At 46.6% G+C, this 15,298-nt stretch overlaps 2 protein-coding genes across 2 annotated transcripts; both read right to left on the bottom strand.

Moving 5' to 3' along the window:
- Nucleotides 1–522: 522 nt before the first annotated feature.
- On the bottom strand, nucleotides 523–3,669 carry ELOB (elongin B). Its single transcript, XM_020995579.2, has 4 exons — nucleotides 3,564–3,669; nucleotides 3,167–3,301; nucleotides 2,055–2,160; nucleotides 523–705 (listed from the first exon to the last, which is right to left on the bottom strand). Exons 1-4 carry the CDS (start codon nucleotides 3,564–3,566, stop codon nucleotides 593–595), a joined length of 357 nt encoding a protein of 118 aa, XP_020851238.1. The 5' UTR covers nucleotides 3,567–3,669; the 3' UTR covers nucleotides 523–592.
- A 1,428-nt stretch (nucleotides 3,670–5,097) lies between these two features.
- Nucleotides 5,098–14,046, bottom strand: LOC110214514 (serine protease 33-like). Its single transcript, XM_020995471.2, has 7 exons — nucleotides 13,836–14,046; nucleotides 10,823–10,958; nucleotides 10,032–10,058; nucleotides 9,719–9,893; nucleotides 8,321–8,595; nucleotides 6,903–7,054; nucleotides 5,098–6,028 (listed from the first exon to the last, which is right to left on the bottom strand). Exons 1-7 carry the CDS (start codon nucleotides 13,980–13,982, stop codon nucleotides 5,759–5,761), a joined length of 1,182 nt encoding a protein of 393 aa, XP_020851130.2. The 5' UTR covers nucleotides 13,983–14,046; the 3' UTR covers nucleotides 5,098–5,758.
- Nucleotides 14,047–15,298: the final 1,252 nt, after the last annotated feature.

Raw genomic sequence — 15,298 nt, 5'->3', positions numbered from 1 at the left:
ATTTCAGATTACATTGATCTTTTAGGTCAGAGGTACTGAAAGACCAAAGAACCAGACTGAAATTAACTGGGAAATGTCTCCCAAACAAAAGAGTATGTAGGTGTTGATTTATGATTTTCAAGTCAATATGCAGCACACACAAACTCCTTTCTATTTGCATTTGTATACTGATTTTGATTCCCTAACTGAACTGTCAGTTCTAGAGTCAGAGAATGTTAGAATCCTGTATCCATTCCCTGCCAAGGGTCCTCAGGTCTACTTCATTACAGCCATGGTAACAGCAGCAATTACCCAGAGAACACTTCAGTGACAAGTGGGTGAGCAGAGAACATAGCGCTGGGAGCACAATTTCAGATGTATTTGAAATCTTGAAGCTGGAACCAGGTAGGGGCTATATTTGATTATTACAAGGGAAAAACTTGTGCTGGCAAAGAGAATTTAGGGGGGATGGTTTGGGGACAAAGGAATATTGTGGAGGAAGAGAGGCTCAAAGAAGAGTTAAGAACAGAGGCCACAAGAAGATGGAGGCAACAGCCTAACACCAAAATTTTTTATTGTATTAGGTCACTATAGGGGGTGGGGCCTTGGGCCCTTACTGCACAGCTTGCTCATTGGTGCCACTTCCAGAGTCTTGAGGCTTCATGACATCTGGCAGTTCTGGAGGGCTGGAGAAGGACTCAATGCGCAGTGTTTCAAATACATCATCTGTGGAGTGGGAGAGAGAACCATTACCAGATGATCCCTTGTTTTGCCTGAGTATCCCCCTTCTGTGGTCCATAGTGGCTGCAAGTGGTTCAGAGCTACTAGCTATCTTGGTTGTAGGATTTACATACCTGCTTCACTTTATTCCTTGAGGTTCCTAGAACCTTAGGGTTAAGTCCTTTGCTTGGCTCCCATAGCTTGACACCCTCTCTTTCTGGCTTTTCACCAGCAGGCACCCTCTACTTTAGCAAGCCTCACTTGGACATTCTTTAAACCACAGCTAGTTTCAAACCTCACCTTCATTAAACCTTCCTTGATTATTCCTTTCATACCTTTCCCTGCTCTGAATGCCTGTACATCACTTGCCACAATTTAATACTTAATACTTCTAGAATCTGATTTCATTATCATTGTACCCCCTACACCAGTGCAAATACGTCTTCTATATTTGGTGGAACCAACATAATTAATAACTGTCAAATTTAGTGATAAGCCTCTTCCTAGGATAATTCTCACCCAAAAGTTTCCAGCCCACAAATTTTGCAGTTTTTTTGACTTGTCAAAGCTCTGCTGGCAGTTTACAAGAATTCAAAGTTATCTCCACACCACAAGGAGGCATCACAGTGGGGTTTTAATGGGGGAAGTTCTTTTACAAAAGTTACTATTTTATTTACAAAGTTTTATCTGCCTCACTGGTCTGTCAAATCTCTGGCATCCACCCCCAGCCCAGCACGGTGGAGTTCAGTGCTCCTGACTGACAACTATGGCTAAAAGAACTTGTTAGTGGGCAGATTTGGTACCTACATTCTATACTCTTATTGCAACCCTAGGCATGTGACCTCAGTTCTGAGAAAAGTACTTTGAAAACCTCAAATTGTTGATGTTCAGGCTGTATCTTATTCTCTTATTAAATCACTGCATTTTGAGGCCAGGAACAGTTGCTGTACTGCCTTCTCTCGGCAGGAAGGATAACCTAAAACTTGTTTTTTTCTGCAGTTCCCTGAAAAGATCCTTGAGTCACATAGTAAAAACTCTAAAACTTAACCACTGGGGGTAGGGAATCCATGAGTTTATCTTCCTTAAAGCACAGAAGTATGAAAGCGAACCACAGAGGGGGAAGTCTTCAGACCCATCAGTGCAATTTTATCAACATGTCCAAGAAAAATGCTGGTTATAGTTTCATGACAGTGCAATACCCAATGAGAGATACAGCCTCACATGTGTTACAGAAATACACAAAAGCCTCAATGTTACAAAAGTACCAATTCACATCTTAATTTCCAGTAAAACTCTCTATTCTTGGTTCTAATGGTACTCAAAACACCCATTTTTTTTCCTGGTCAACTCCTTACCAGCTCGAAAGGCCAGCCCCACAGTGGCTGGTGCTTGAGGCCTGGCTGTCTGACTTGTGAAGCCACACTCGCCCAGGGTCTTACTGTCATCCAGCAGCTGGTCATCCTGGGGAGAGAAAGGTGGTGGTGGTAAGATCCTAAGAAGAGGTCAGGGACACGGATAGGACACACAGCCCAGGAACATGTGTGGGTCCTATGGCATTCCTTCCTGGAGGCAGAGAAGGGCTGGGACAGGTAGGGATTCTGGGTGGCAGGAAGAGAGGATGCCACATAAGGTTGACAGCACTTTGATTTACAAAGCACTTTGCCTGCATGATCTCATTTAATCTTCATCAGATATGGTATAATTATCCTCATTTTATAGGCCAGGAAACTGAAGCTTATAGAAACTGACTTGCCTAGGGTCTTAAGGCTAATGAGTAGCATCAATGAGATCTAATTTAGGTCTAATTATTCCAAGTCTGGAACTCTTCCTAAATTACCTTGTAGCCTCTTAATCAGATGATGCCATTCAGCAGTGATGTTCAATAAGTAGTTGACCACAGAGTATGTATAAACAATGAGCAGACACAGCTGGCTCTGAGTTGGGGGAGGAAGGTCATTTCTCCCCATGGTAGAGAAGGGAAGAAAACTTTTCAATACAAAGAGAGCTGGCTCCTGGAAGTTACCCAGTATTATCTTTGGTAGCCAAGCCTCTCCTTTACCTAGTGAAGGAATGTCAGGCCTTGTAGCAGGGGTATGGGATATAAGAAAATAATGACTTTAAATAATCCTTCGGGCCTTCTCTCCAAGGAAAAAGGTGTGGAGAGCTGGCTATGATCCCTTGCTAATGCGGGTGATAATGTCCTGCCCTAAGAAGGAAGTTCAGATTCAGAACTGATGCTGGACCCTGGAGACCATCTAGTCAAACCCACACACCCCCATTTTACAGATGAGGAAACTGAGTCCCAAAGAAGTTAAGTGACAAGATCACAAAAGTAATACTTGTCAGACGTGCGATTTGAACCTAGTTCCTCCGATTCCAAATGGAGTGTACCATGATGAGACAAATGTGGGCGGGGGAACAGCAGTGGGTATGGGGTGAGGGTGGGGTGTGGGGACGGACTACAAACCTTGTAGAGCCGCTGCTCATCCGGGGGCCTCTTGAGGATGCCTTCCACAATGCGCTTCAGTTCAAACACTGTGCTCGACTCCTTCGCATCTGTGAAGATCGTTGTCTTGTGGCGCCGGATCATTAGGAACACATCCTGGGGGCCAGGGGCAGGAGTGAGCCTTCTCCGCCCCGGCCAGCCCCGGGCGCATCCCAGCCCCTCTCCCTCCAGCCCTGGTCAGAGCAGGGCCTTCTCCATACATTCCTAAGCCCCCATTCCTGTGCCTCGAGCCCAGCCCCGGGCCCCACCTCGTCCCCAGTCCCCTCGCCCCTAGCCCGGCCCGGGCCCCCTAGCCTTCATGCCCCGAGCCCGACCCCTCCCCTCGGGGCGCCCCTTGCTTCTCTACCTCCTCACTTACCATCTCGGCGTCTAGCTTCCCTCCCCCCCCAATCAACTGCCCGGCGCAGTCTCAGTTCGTCCCAGTCCCGGGATGCTTTGAGTACGCGTCGGCGGAAATTACTTGCCGTGAATATACGTACGCCGTGCTCGGACGTCCTCCCTTTTAGGTGCGTCTCTGCTGCCATCTTAGTAAAGATTTGTATTCTAAAGCGCAGTCCCAGGTCGGCCCGTGGTGACGACATTGGTAGATTAGTTCATTTTACTGAAGAACTAGGAATCCGGGAGGAGGTAGCGGCTTAGGGAATATTGTTTCGAGAGCACAAGGCGAGTGCCATCTTGGTAGAGGGAGAAGTGAGGCCGCCATGTTGGTAAGGTCAGGGGAGGAAACAATGCGGCGTCGACGACGCCATCTTACAGAGGTCGTAGTGGGTTGCGGGGGAGGTGACCTAAATATAGCAGGTCCGGTGCTAAAACCCCATTGGGATGAAATAAACCGATGATGGTCCCTTCTTGATACCCTGGGAAAACTGCTTTTGTGGGAGTGAGGCAATGTGGACACCGTATGTTGACAGATTTAAGAAGCAAATTTTAGGTCTGACGTAAGGAAAAATATCAGTAGCATTCAGGTCAGCTTGAAGTATTGTGGTACCTCTCACTAGAGATATTCTGGTTGCAGAGGAAGATACTTTTGGTGGGGTATGGGTTGGGCTACGTGGCTGCGGAGGGCCCTGCCAACGACGGTCTGAAGGAAGCCCCTAAAAGGTGACCATATTGAGAAGGTCTGTCATAGGAGGGACAGTGCATTCTCGGTTGTAGTCAGAGGGTACTTCCGGCCGTCATTCTGGGCCCTTTCGTAGACTTCCATCTTGAGATAGATCCGCGTTGGTTAACTCACGCTTTCCTGAATCGGAGAAGGCTTCCCAGAGGGGGTGTGGGGAAGAGAAGAGGGAGGAGGAGTCATCAAGTCAGGCCCACTTGACGGAAAGGGAAATAAATTTAATTTTAAGCAGAAGGGAATGAAGTCAGACAGAAGTACTTCCTGTTTGCGGGGGTGGGATGAGAACTAGAAATCTGAAGCATGACCTCTCCCCCTCCCCAGTCTCTGAGTGTCTCCGTCTCTGAGCCTCTGTCTCTAACTCTGGCCTCTCTCTGTCATTTGTTTTTTCTGTCTCTGTCTTCTCTGTAGCTTTTTCCTCTCTCTCTTGTCTCTCAAAGCTTTTGGTCTTTTTTATCTCTTGCCTCTTCCGTCTCTTTTCTAAGTCTCTTGTCTCTGTCCTCTCTTTTGTGTATGTTTCTCCCTGCCCCGCACCCCTCATTCCCCCTAGGCATTGGATTGGGCTTCGTTTTCTCAGTGTCCCCCTTAAAGGGCACCCAGTTCGGTCGCAGACCAGGGGCTGTCGCTCTTCCAGCGTCTCATTTCTCTGAACTTTTCACCTGCATCCCCCTCCCCTCCCCAACAAGCCCGGGCTGCCTATTCTCGGAAGCCTCCTTCCTCTGCCCAGGAAGCAGAGACTGCAGTCCCCTTGCCCCAGAGGCATGAAAACAGACGCAGATACTTGTGGCATTCACTCTTTACTTTTCTTATTCACTTCCCTGAAGGAGGCCTTAGTTTGACCCCTGGCAGACTCAACATATTGGAGATGGGCGTGCCTTTGAATTTACTGGGTCCCCATTTTACAGAGGAGAATATGAAGCCCAGGGAGGGGAATTTATTTGCCCGATGAGTCCGTGGCAAAGCGGGACATCAAACAGATCTTTTGGCTCACAGCGAAGGGCTTACATTCCTGCCTCCCCCTCTTACTTAACTGCTTCCCCTCTTCCCCCTTGCTTTGCACTCTAATGACTCTGCTCCCCCTTCTTCTGCAACACCCCTTTGGAGGAGAGACAACTGCTGGAACTTGTTCTGGCTGGGGCCCAGTAGGCTTACTGCTAATCTTTCTTCTGGCATCTTTATTAAAAAGAGAAGGACGAATTAGATACTGAAGTGCTATCTCTGTGCCAACCCAGGTAGGGGAGATGGGGGTGAGGGAATTACACTCAGTCTCTGGGGTGGGGGCATCTGCTGACAAGGCTGAGTGTATTGAAGGCTTTTTAGAAATGGAAGGTACTAGAGATGGATTTGGAAAGGGGGAGATTTCTGATGTATCTGGGCATGTGGGTGGTGGGGAGGTCGAACGGGGTTAAATAGAAGGGAAGCAGCAGCTGTTGAGGAATTCAGTAACTGTTGGCAAGGCCCCACAGGACCAGAAGGAGGCTGGTGACATGGGGACCATGAGTCCGTGTGACAGCAGCATTCCAGACACTGATGCTGTAGGAGCCCAGCCGCACCTCTGATGTGTTATTCAGGATCCAGTCCCCATAGGCAGAGACGAGAGTGTAGACACCTGGTTTTCCGGGTCGGGCACAGCCAATGCCCCAGCTTACGATTCCCACCAGGAACCAGGAGTCTACATACGGACATACCAAGGGACCCCCAGAATCACCCTAAGGTTAGGAAGAAAGGCTTATTAATTTAGGCCTGAGTAAGAACCTGTTTTCTCAATGTTCTAACTTCCTTTATCTTCCTCCTCCCTCCCTAGATTTCAAGCCCACCTTCCCCAGGACACTCTCCCCCACCCATGTCAGACCAGGGAGGCAGGAAGTAGTCCTTCCAAGTCTCAGTTCCCCAGCCTGCCCGTCCACCCAAAATATAGAATATGAGAATAGGAAGGGCCCTTAGGACCACTGGGTGCTTTCACATGAAAGGATGAAATTGAACCTCAGATGACTTGCTGAAGGTCACACAGTAAGTGGCAAAGCAAGGCCTAAAATTCAGATTTCTTGGCTCAGTTTAGGATTTCTTCTAATTAATCCATAATCCCTACCCTAAAATTATATGAATAGGATTTAGCCTGACGTAGCAGAAAGAGTCCTGAACTTGGAGGCTGAAGACTTGGGTTTTAGGTCTGGCTTTGCTATTAACTTACTTATAACCTTCATTAGGCAAGTCTAGCTTTGCCTCAGTATCTCTATTTGTAAAATTTGGAGGCAGGACTAGATGGGGGGTTTTTACCTAGGATTTGTAAACTTTTTTAAAAAATTGATAACTGCAATTCAGTATAATTGGATTTTGGCTAATTCTGTGTTTTATGCATTTAAAAAGGGACTCATAGATTTTGCAGATTGTTAAAGGGATCTGTGACTGAAAAAAGGCTAATAATCCTTCGACTAGAGATGATTTCCATGTCCCAGCTCTGACACTGCATGATTTTAAAATAATTCCCTCCCAGGGCCTGTCCCTCAGTCTCTCCCTCCCCCAAAGAAGCAATAGTTTTAGGAGACCTTGGTTATGCAACCCAACTGTCATCTGTGCCCTCACCTGACAGGCATCCACACCCCCATTCATATAGCCCGCACAGATCATTTCATCGGTGACCTCTTGCTGATCACTGTTCAAGATCTGGTTACACTCCTTAGCTTCAATCAGTGGCAGCGTTGCTTCCTGCAGGGGGTATGGTGGGGACAGCTGAACTGGGGGTTGGGAGAGAGAGCAGAGACACTTACTTCTGGGAAGAGCTGAACCCTAGTCCTGATCTTTATGGGAGAGCAGAAAGAAGATGCTGAACTCAGCTAGTTCTGGGGAGGGGATGGACAGACAAGTCAGGAGGACCTGAGTTCAAATCCGGCCTCAGACACATAACACTTACTAGCTGTGTGACCCTGGGCAAGTCACTTAACCCTGATTGCCTCACAAAGACAAAAGACCCACAGGAGGTACTACATGAATGTCAGCTATTATTATTGTTTCCCAGCACAAATCAACTGTCAAATGAGCATGCTAGGTGTTTGTTCATTTCATTCCTTAACCTGGACTTCTATTTTTTTTTTGGGGGGGTGCTGTTTTCAGCACTTCCAGTCCTGCCTCTTCCATTAGAGCCTTCCTTGATCACCCCTACCACCTAGTAATCTCTGCTTTTTTTTTTAATGTCTATAGATAGTATTTAAGGGACAGAATCATTCACTCTAACATTGATTTAGATATCCTTTTCTATTGTGCAAGTTCCCTACTGGGAGTTTTGTGTTCCAGATTATGCACTTCTGAGGACCAGGACAACGAGACTGGGTCTTGTTTTCCCTAGTAGCACCTAACACAGGTCTGGGCTAAAACCTGGTGAATTGGAAATTTCCATTTTTATTTCCATGTGATAAGATGACCTCCTGTCCCCTAGACCCAAGGAAGATGTGCTTCAGCAAAAAGGGAGAACAGTGGAGTTTTTCTCCTTAGCTTCCTGTTCTGTTCCAGTCTGAGAGCTGATGCTGTAGGTAGTTCCCCAGCTGGGAGAGAAGGGAAGGGTGAAACGGGAGGACCGGCCTTTTTCTATTGGTTAAGATTTTGAGGATATCAGGCTGGCCATAGTGCAAGTCTTAGTTCAATTTTAGTGGCTAGGGTCAAGTCATTCACCCTTTCTGAGCCTCAGTTTCCTCAGTTTGCACTGGGATAATACCACTTGTACGACTTCCTTCACAAGGTTGTTGAGAGGACAGGACTTTTGTAAACCTTAAAGTGTTATAGAAAACTGAGGTATCATTAATAAATATCCTGAGGTATCATTATTAAATATACGCAGCCCAGAGATAAGGTGAAATCACTTAGGGATTATTGTGGAATTATCCATGACCACCTTGCTCAGAGAACTTGGGCTGGAGAACTTCACCTAGGTCTGGGAAGAAGCTTCATCAGACTCCCCTCTTCCCCCATGAGAACCTCCCACTGTCCCCCTCGCTCCCAAGGCTCACCTCCCTCCTTCACGTTCCCCCATCCTGTCACAGAGCAGGTTGAATTAGTGTGAAAGGGGTTGGAGGCCTCAGGGAGACAGGCTGGCAGAATCCAGGGGGAGAAGGTGAGAGGCTGGGCCAGCTTCAAGAGGGCAATGTCCCCCGTCGAGCCATCTACCCCGGAGTAGTCTGGGTGCAGGATCACCTGGCTCAGTGGGCTTGAGATGGACTGGTCTGGGGTGGAAAAGAGCAGGAGTTCCCCGAAGACTACCTGGAACTGGGACTCCTGGATAGGCCTGCAAAGGGGGTGGGGATGGGAGCAGGGGGGAAAGTGTTGGGACAGGACTGGAATCGTGTTCAGGGAGGGAAACCCCAGGCCCAGCACAACGGTTTGTAAACTTTGCAGGACATCCTATAACCTGATCTTGCATAGTCTTGTATCTGAAAGTTGCAGGGGCAAACTGTCTCAAGGAGAGGGGGGTGTGGATTAGGACAGACATGTTACTGTTTATGGGTTGTATCTCAGCATGGGGTAACTGACTCACTGCTCTGGAAATGCAGGTGGCACATGGTGCTGAGACCAACTTGGTGACAGGGAAGTTGTACCAGCCACAGAGGACTGATGTTTTGGGCAATTGCTACACCTGTAACTTTCCTGCAGAGCCATGACAAGAGCAGGGTGACCAGAGTTTTGCCCCGGACCACAACAATTACAGATAACACAGATTTATACTGGATTCAGTCTTGTAGCCCAGCCCTTGTCCTCCTTGCTGGGTGTTAGCTTTTCCAGCAGCGCCCTCCTATAGATCTCTACCCATAGTTGATTGGAGGGTGCATTTAGTGCTGCTTGCCCCAGGAACTGTTTTGTGCCAAAATGATCAGCTCTGCCTCCCTTTCCCCTCCACCCCCAAATGATTAGAAAGGATGGGAAACAACAAAACATAACTAAACACAGCTAAAGGACAGTATTTTCTGTTTCTATAGAAATATTAAAAGCAACTTGGACTATCCTCTCTATGTTGCCCAAAGGTGTTAAAATGTTCTCCACTGGACTCACTGGGATTAATCACAGAGAATCTAATCTAAGATCTTGCTTCTAGGCCAGGGTGCAACCACCTTGTTCATATATCTGTTTCTGGGGAGTTGCAAATATCTCAGATTGAGGGAGTATGATAGGGAAAAAACCAGTGGACTTGAAATCAGGAAACCTGAGTTCTAGTTCCAGCTGTTGGTAATTGGTCGTGAGACTGTAGGCAGGACAGTTCCCCCTTTATGGGCTTCAGTTTGGGGCACAGTTGTGTCTGTGGACTGGATCAGAGGACTCTGGGACATTAAGCTGTTGGTTCAACTGACTCTTGGATAGGGTCACAGGCCTTTGGGGGAAGAGGTGATTGGTTGAGAAGGGACCTGGTCACTCACTGGTGAAAGCAATGGGCAGCTGTCAGAGCCCAGCTATGGGAAATGAGAGTGGCCCCGCAGATGTGGTTCTTGTTCTGCCTTAGACTGGCCTGCCATGGCCAAGCCCCTTCCTGGGCATTTTTGCCTCCCACGATGCGCTCATTCACCTGGTTCATCAGGATTTGCTGACCACAGCCTAAACAGAGAAGGCAGACCTGGCACCAAGGCTCTGCCTTACCCCATTTTGCCCAATGCCTTCCAGGTCTCCCCAGAGCCTCTATACCTTCCCCTTGATTTCACCCCACGATCCCCCTTCTTGCCTCCAGTGACCTACCTGAACTTATCCAATGACCTTCTTCACCTGAGAAAGGAAAGGACAGGATGACAAGAAGTGTGGAGAGGGATCTTGAGCTAGTGTCATGATTAATTAGCTTGGCTGCCTGTTGGGGACCTCTCTCTCCTTCAGTTACTCCCTTTACCCTGCTTCTTTTTCTGCTCCTTAGTCTCTTATCTCCCTGTTATTCCCATCCCCTCATTTAGATGCCTCAGTATTCCCTCTAGATCCTCTATTCTTACACTTTCGACCTCAGTTTTTACTTTCTTCCTTCCCCTTCCCCCATCCCTATAGATCACCCTTTGCTTTTCCGTGGACTGCTTTTTCAGTCATGTAGGGGACTTAATTTTCAATTACAGGTTTTTCAGAGATCCTTGTGCTGAAGGAATTGATCTCCGAACAGATAGAAGGAAGTATAGGACTCCAGCACCCAGGATAGAAGGGAACTTTTTGGAACAGGTTGGCTCCCAACATCTAGGACTTCTGGATACTGGAGTGATCTTAGGGTTGTCCTGTGGACATTTGAGCCCTGGGGGAAGGAGTACTGGGGCTAGATACCTGGGTCTTGGGAAGAATGAGGACTGGAGGACAAGACACCTGGGTCCTGGTGAGAACCCCAGAATCCTGGGAGGGGATAAATAAGGTGCCTGATCCTCTGGGGGCGGTGAGGCCAGGGTGGTAGGAAGGACCCTGTGGTAGGCTAGAACAAAGGGCATTGAAGAGTGGGGGAAAGGGTGACAGGGAGGGATGCTTGGGTCCTAGGGAAGAGTTGCTTTGGGACCCGGACTCACCTTTTGTCGTGGGTGGCAGCAGTAGCAGCAACAGCAAGAGCCAGGCAGTCCCCAGTTGTTCCATTTCCCTTACTGGGCCTTGGGGCAGTGGGCAGAATGCCAGGGCTCCACAGCTACTGTCCTTTTGTCCCCAAGGCTTAGAGAAGGCAGTGATAGGCCGGTCTGAGAATGATTAACTCCACCCCCTCGAAGCTCCCCATGCCAGCACCCCAGCTTGGGTGCTTCCTTGAACTCACTTCTGGGATGTGTGTGTGTGTGTGTGTGTGTGTGTGTGTGTGTGTGTGTGTGTGTATGTATGTGTATGGTGTGGTGCATGCGGTGGGTGTGTTTTTCTGTCATGGATTTGCAGGCCAGAGAAGTACCAGCCAAGTCAACAAGTTGTGGTTTCAGTTTTTGATAGGACTGAAGTGGAGGGAGCCAGCCATCGCACTCCCAGCCTGCTTGCCTGCTACTCAGCCCAGCCACCCCTAGCCAGAGCATTTTGACCCAGGGATCCTTACCCACAGTCCATTTTAGACTTTATCTAGAGGGACTTACAGGGTTAAAGTGTCAAGAGATAGAGGTTTATAGCTACAGGGAAATAAGTTGTCTAATGCTAGGAGCTTTTGGCCTGTGACTCAGACATTTTTGAGGAGTAGGAGAGACAAGGAGACCCAGGAGAAGCATATTTCAAATATAAATGTATATCGGGCGTAGTGGGGTAGGAAATTCCCTCAGTTGTTCATCCTTATTTCTCCCTTTCACAGCCAAACAAAATAAGCTTTCCACGTTCCTTGCCTCTACTTATTTACTTCCTGCTCACTTCTCAGCCTCTTGTAATATGGCTTCTGACCCCACTGATAGGCTGAAATTACTTACTCCAAGGCCACCAATTTCTTACTTGCCAAGCTTTCTAAGTACTTCTTCATTCTTTTTGACCTCTTTACAGCATTTGAAACTGTTGATCATCCTCTTCGCTGTCTGGCTGCTCCTTCCCAGTCTCCTTTGCAGGGTCATTATCTATGTCCTGACCCCTATATGTGTGTACCTAGGGCTATGTCCAATGCCCTGTTTTCTTTTTTCTTTTTCTTTTCTTTTTAAAAATTAGTTAATTTTTAGTTTTCAACAATCACTTTCATAAGCTTTTGAATTTTAAATTTTCTCTCCCTCCATCCCCCCCTTCCTCCCCAATACTGCTTGCTATCTGATTTAGGCTCTACATATACATTCCTATTAAACATATTTTCACATTGTCATGTTGTAAAGAAGAATTAGACCCACTAGGAGGAACCACAAGAAAGAGGAAATAAAACAGAAGGAAAAAAAAGCAAATAGTATGCTTCAATCTGCATTCAAATTCCATAGTTCTTTCTCTGGATGTGGATAGCATTTTCTATTATGAGACTTTTGGAGATGCCTTAGATCCTTGCATTGCTGAGGCCCTGTTTTCCTTCTGTCTTCTGTTGGTGAGCTTATCAGTTCCTATGGCTTCAACTATGGTTCCTATTATAACTTTCAAATCCAGCCCTCATCTCTCTCCCAAGTTTCTGTCTCAATCCTTAATCAACAAACATTAAGTGCCAAGTACCCACCACAGACCAGGATAAAAATGCAAAAATGAAAATCCCTGCCGTCAAGAAGTTTACATTCAGTCCCTAACTGCCTGCTGGACATCTCCACCTGGATGTTCCAGATTCAATTCAGTTTCACCAAAACAGGGTGGGAAAGGGAGAATCCTAGTTCCTGGGGTGGGGATAGGGGGTTGCAGCTTCCTTATTTTTTCCCGGAAACCTATTCCTCCTAACTTATACTCATTCTATTGAGGGCATAGAATATCTTTCCTGTCTTCAGTCCATTTGCTTTCCTGCTGCTGAAACAATGTTTCTAGAGCTCAGGTCTGCCCGTGTTACTCCCTTGTTCGAGAAGCATCAATGGCTCCTTCTTGCGTAAAGATAAAAAATACAAGTTCCTCTGGGAATCAAAGCCCTTCACAATCTGGCTTCACCCTGTTTTCCACATGAACTTATTTCATATTACTTCCCTTCATAAGCTTTGTGTTCCAGGCAAACTGGCTTACTTCTTGTTCCCCTTTAGGATATTTTATTTCTTGCCATTTTCCTTTGCACTGACAGTGCCTAGAATATTCTTCCTTCTCACTTTTGTCTTTTAGAATGCCTAGCTCTCCTTAGGCATCAGTTCAAGTACCACCTTCTACAAGAAGCCCTTCCTGATTCACAGAGATCACTAGGCCTTCCTTCACAGGAAATGATTTTGCATCGATTTTGTACATGCCTCCTATTTGTGCCCATGTTGTAAATCCTTGAGGGCAGGGACTACTGTTTTTGTCTTTATTTCCTCAGAACCAAGAGTCTGGTGGGTCCACGTCTGTGTCTGGTACATGGTTGACTTGTTGAATTGAGTCGAATTGTAGATGTGTGCACACAGACCTACACAAGTACAGTTTACTGAAATTTTTAAAAACTGATTTATTTTTACATCATAGTCTTTTCTGAATATGTTACTCTTTTTTCCCCTCTTAAGTTGTCCATTCTTTGTTAGTAAACAAAAACATAAAGAGAAAAGAGCAGTTCAGCAAAATCGAGAAAAACTCAACATGACAGTATGTGCAATATTCCGTAGGCATAGTGTCCCAACATAGGTACACATGTGTAGGTACACTTAGGACACATGCATAGCTGTACATGTCGATGCACAGGTACACACATTGGAGATACATAGACATATGTTCAGATACACGTACACAGAAATACTTGCAGAGGTCTATAGCTTGAGGAAGGAGGAAATAAAAAGGGAGAAAAATGCTGACTTATCAGGAAGTTGAAACAAAGATCTAGGGAGAGAGGGAGGGACAAATGGTGTGGCTAGGGACAACAATCAATAAACAAGCATTTATTACTTACCTGCTGTGTGCCAGGCACTCTGCTGGGCACTGGCGATGAGAAGACAAAAAAAAAAAGAAAAAGAATCCCTGACTTCAAAGAATTTACATTCTGAATAATGAAATGACACTTACTATGTGATATGTCCTCTGATGACTCCCTGGCGTATGTGATTCCACAAAGGAATAAGTAGAAGGAGAAGAAGAGAACCAGTAGAAGATCCAGGTCAGAGAGGACTCTGGCAAATTCTGCCCTGCTCCAGCACCAAAGGGTGGCCTCATAGCCTGATGACTGAGCAGATGATATAAAAAAGTTAATGGCCAATGAATAAACAAACCTGTGGCTCTTTCAGAAGAGCCAGAGAGACTCAGGATTCCAGGAAACAGCAGTTTAAAGAACTTGGGGGAGAGAGAAAAAGAGAGACAGAGTAGGAGAGGGTAAGAGAGAGAGGAGCAGGAAGGAGAAATGGGGAGAGAGACAGAGACAATGAATGAGTATGAATGCCAGCAGAGAAAAGGATAGGAGAAAGGACAAGTGTAAAGACCAGGAAATGAAGCTAGGTGAAGAAGGGGATTAAAAAGAGGCACCAGAAACTGGTGGAAACCAGAAAGCAAGGGCTCTTTAGGTCATATTCATCCCCTAAGCTGGGTTGTATTGTTGCTCTGGCCTGGGAAGGTTGAACTAGAGTGAATCTATTCTCTGACCTCTGGCCTCACGCTCCTGTGGTCTTCAAGATCCCTGGCTTGAGGGTGAGTTACTGTGAACATGGAGACAGCAAAAATATCACTGGACTGAGAATCAGAATCTGGGTTTTAATCCTGACTGCTACAGACTGATTTGTGACTTTGGACAAGTCTTTTTTCTCTGTTTCCTCATTTCCAAAATGAAGGAAATGGAATCACTAGATGATTTCTAAGGTCCCTTCAAGCTTTACATTTTTTGATTGTGCTTTAACATTGAGAAACTGCTTCTGGGCACACAGGAGTTGAGGTATTGTATCACTCCCTTTTCCATTAAGGGGTTCCTCTCTTCTGGGACCCGAGTGATTGGGTACAGGCCATGGGAAACACCCCCACACTACCCTGAATTTTCCCACATGGCCAAGTCTCTGGCATTGGCCTGGAGGCATCTACTCATTCCAGTACTCCTCTCAACTGCCCTTTCATTGTGGCCTATGCCCAATCTTCATTTCTGTTATTCTGACCCGGCCCAACCTTCATTGTCTGTTAGCTCTGAATTGTCTCCTGCCCACCTTTAATTCTGTCTACGCTCCATTTTCCCTTGGCCACGTGCTCTCTATTACCTCCTAGTCACCCAGCCTACTGACCACTCCTAGATGCTTCCCACAATCTTTCTGTATATGCAGTCCATCTTGCCTCCCATTAAATGGCTCAGATTCCATAAGAGTCTGGCCTGTAATGCAGATTTTTAGAATCACGTCCACCCTCTATCGGTGTTGTAATAAATCTTATCTTTGGCTAAAGGAAGTCTTGGGTGGAATTCATTCGGGCAGTACCTGAGTGTTGCTCTTTTGGGGTCAAGCACCCTAAACCTCAACACAAGCATGTGGTTTAGACTGTTTGCTCTAATGAATGAA

Source organism: Phascolarctos cinereus, unplaced genomic scaffold (assembly GCF_003287225.1).
Source record: "Phascolarctos cinereus isolate Bilbo 61053 unplaced genomic scaffold, phaCin_HiC Scaffold_4;HRSCAF=312, whole genome shotgun sequence".
Lineage (NCBI taxonomy): Eukaryota > Metazoa > Chordata > Mammalia > Diprotodontia > Phascolarctidae > Phascolarctos > Phascolarctos cinereus.
This window is presented reverse-complemented; position numbering and strand designations above follow the sequence as displayed.

Coding starts and splice junctions, on each gene's coding strand:
- ELOB (XM_020995579.2), bottom strand. Junction 2,161..3,166: donor ATGAGCAGCGGCTCTACAAG/GTTTGTAGTCCG, acceptor TTCTCTCCCCAG/GATGACCAGCTGCTGGATGA. Junction 706..2,054: donor GGGGCTGGCCTTTCGAGCTG/GTAAGGAGTTGA, acceptor CCCACTCCACAG/ATGATGTATTTGAAACACTG.
- LOC110214514 (XM_020995471.2), bottom strand. CDS start 13,982: ATGAGGCCACCCTTTGGTGCTGGAGCAGGGCAGAATTTGCCAGAGTCC. Junction 10,959..13,835: donor ATCAGAGGACATATCACATA/GTAAGTGTCATT, acceptor GCCTTCTCTAAG/CCTTGGGGACAAAAGGACAG. Junction 10,059..10,822: donor GCTGCCACCCACGACAAAAG/GTGAGTCCGGGT, acceptor TTCCTTTCTCAG/GTGAAGAAGGTCATTGGATA.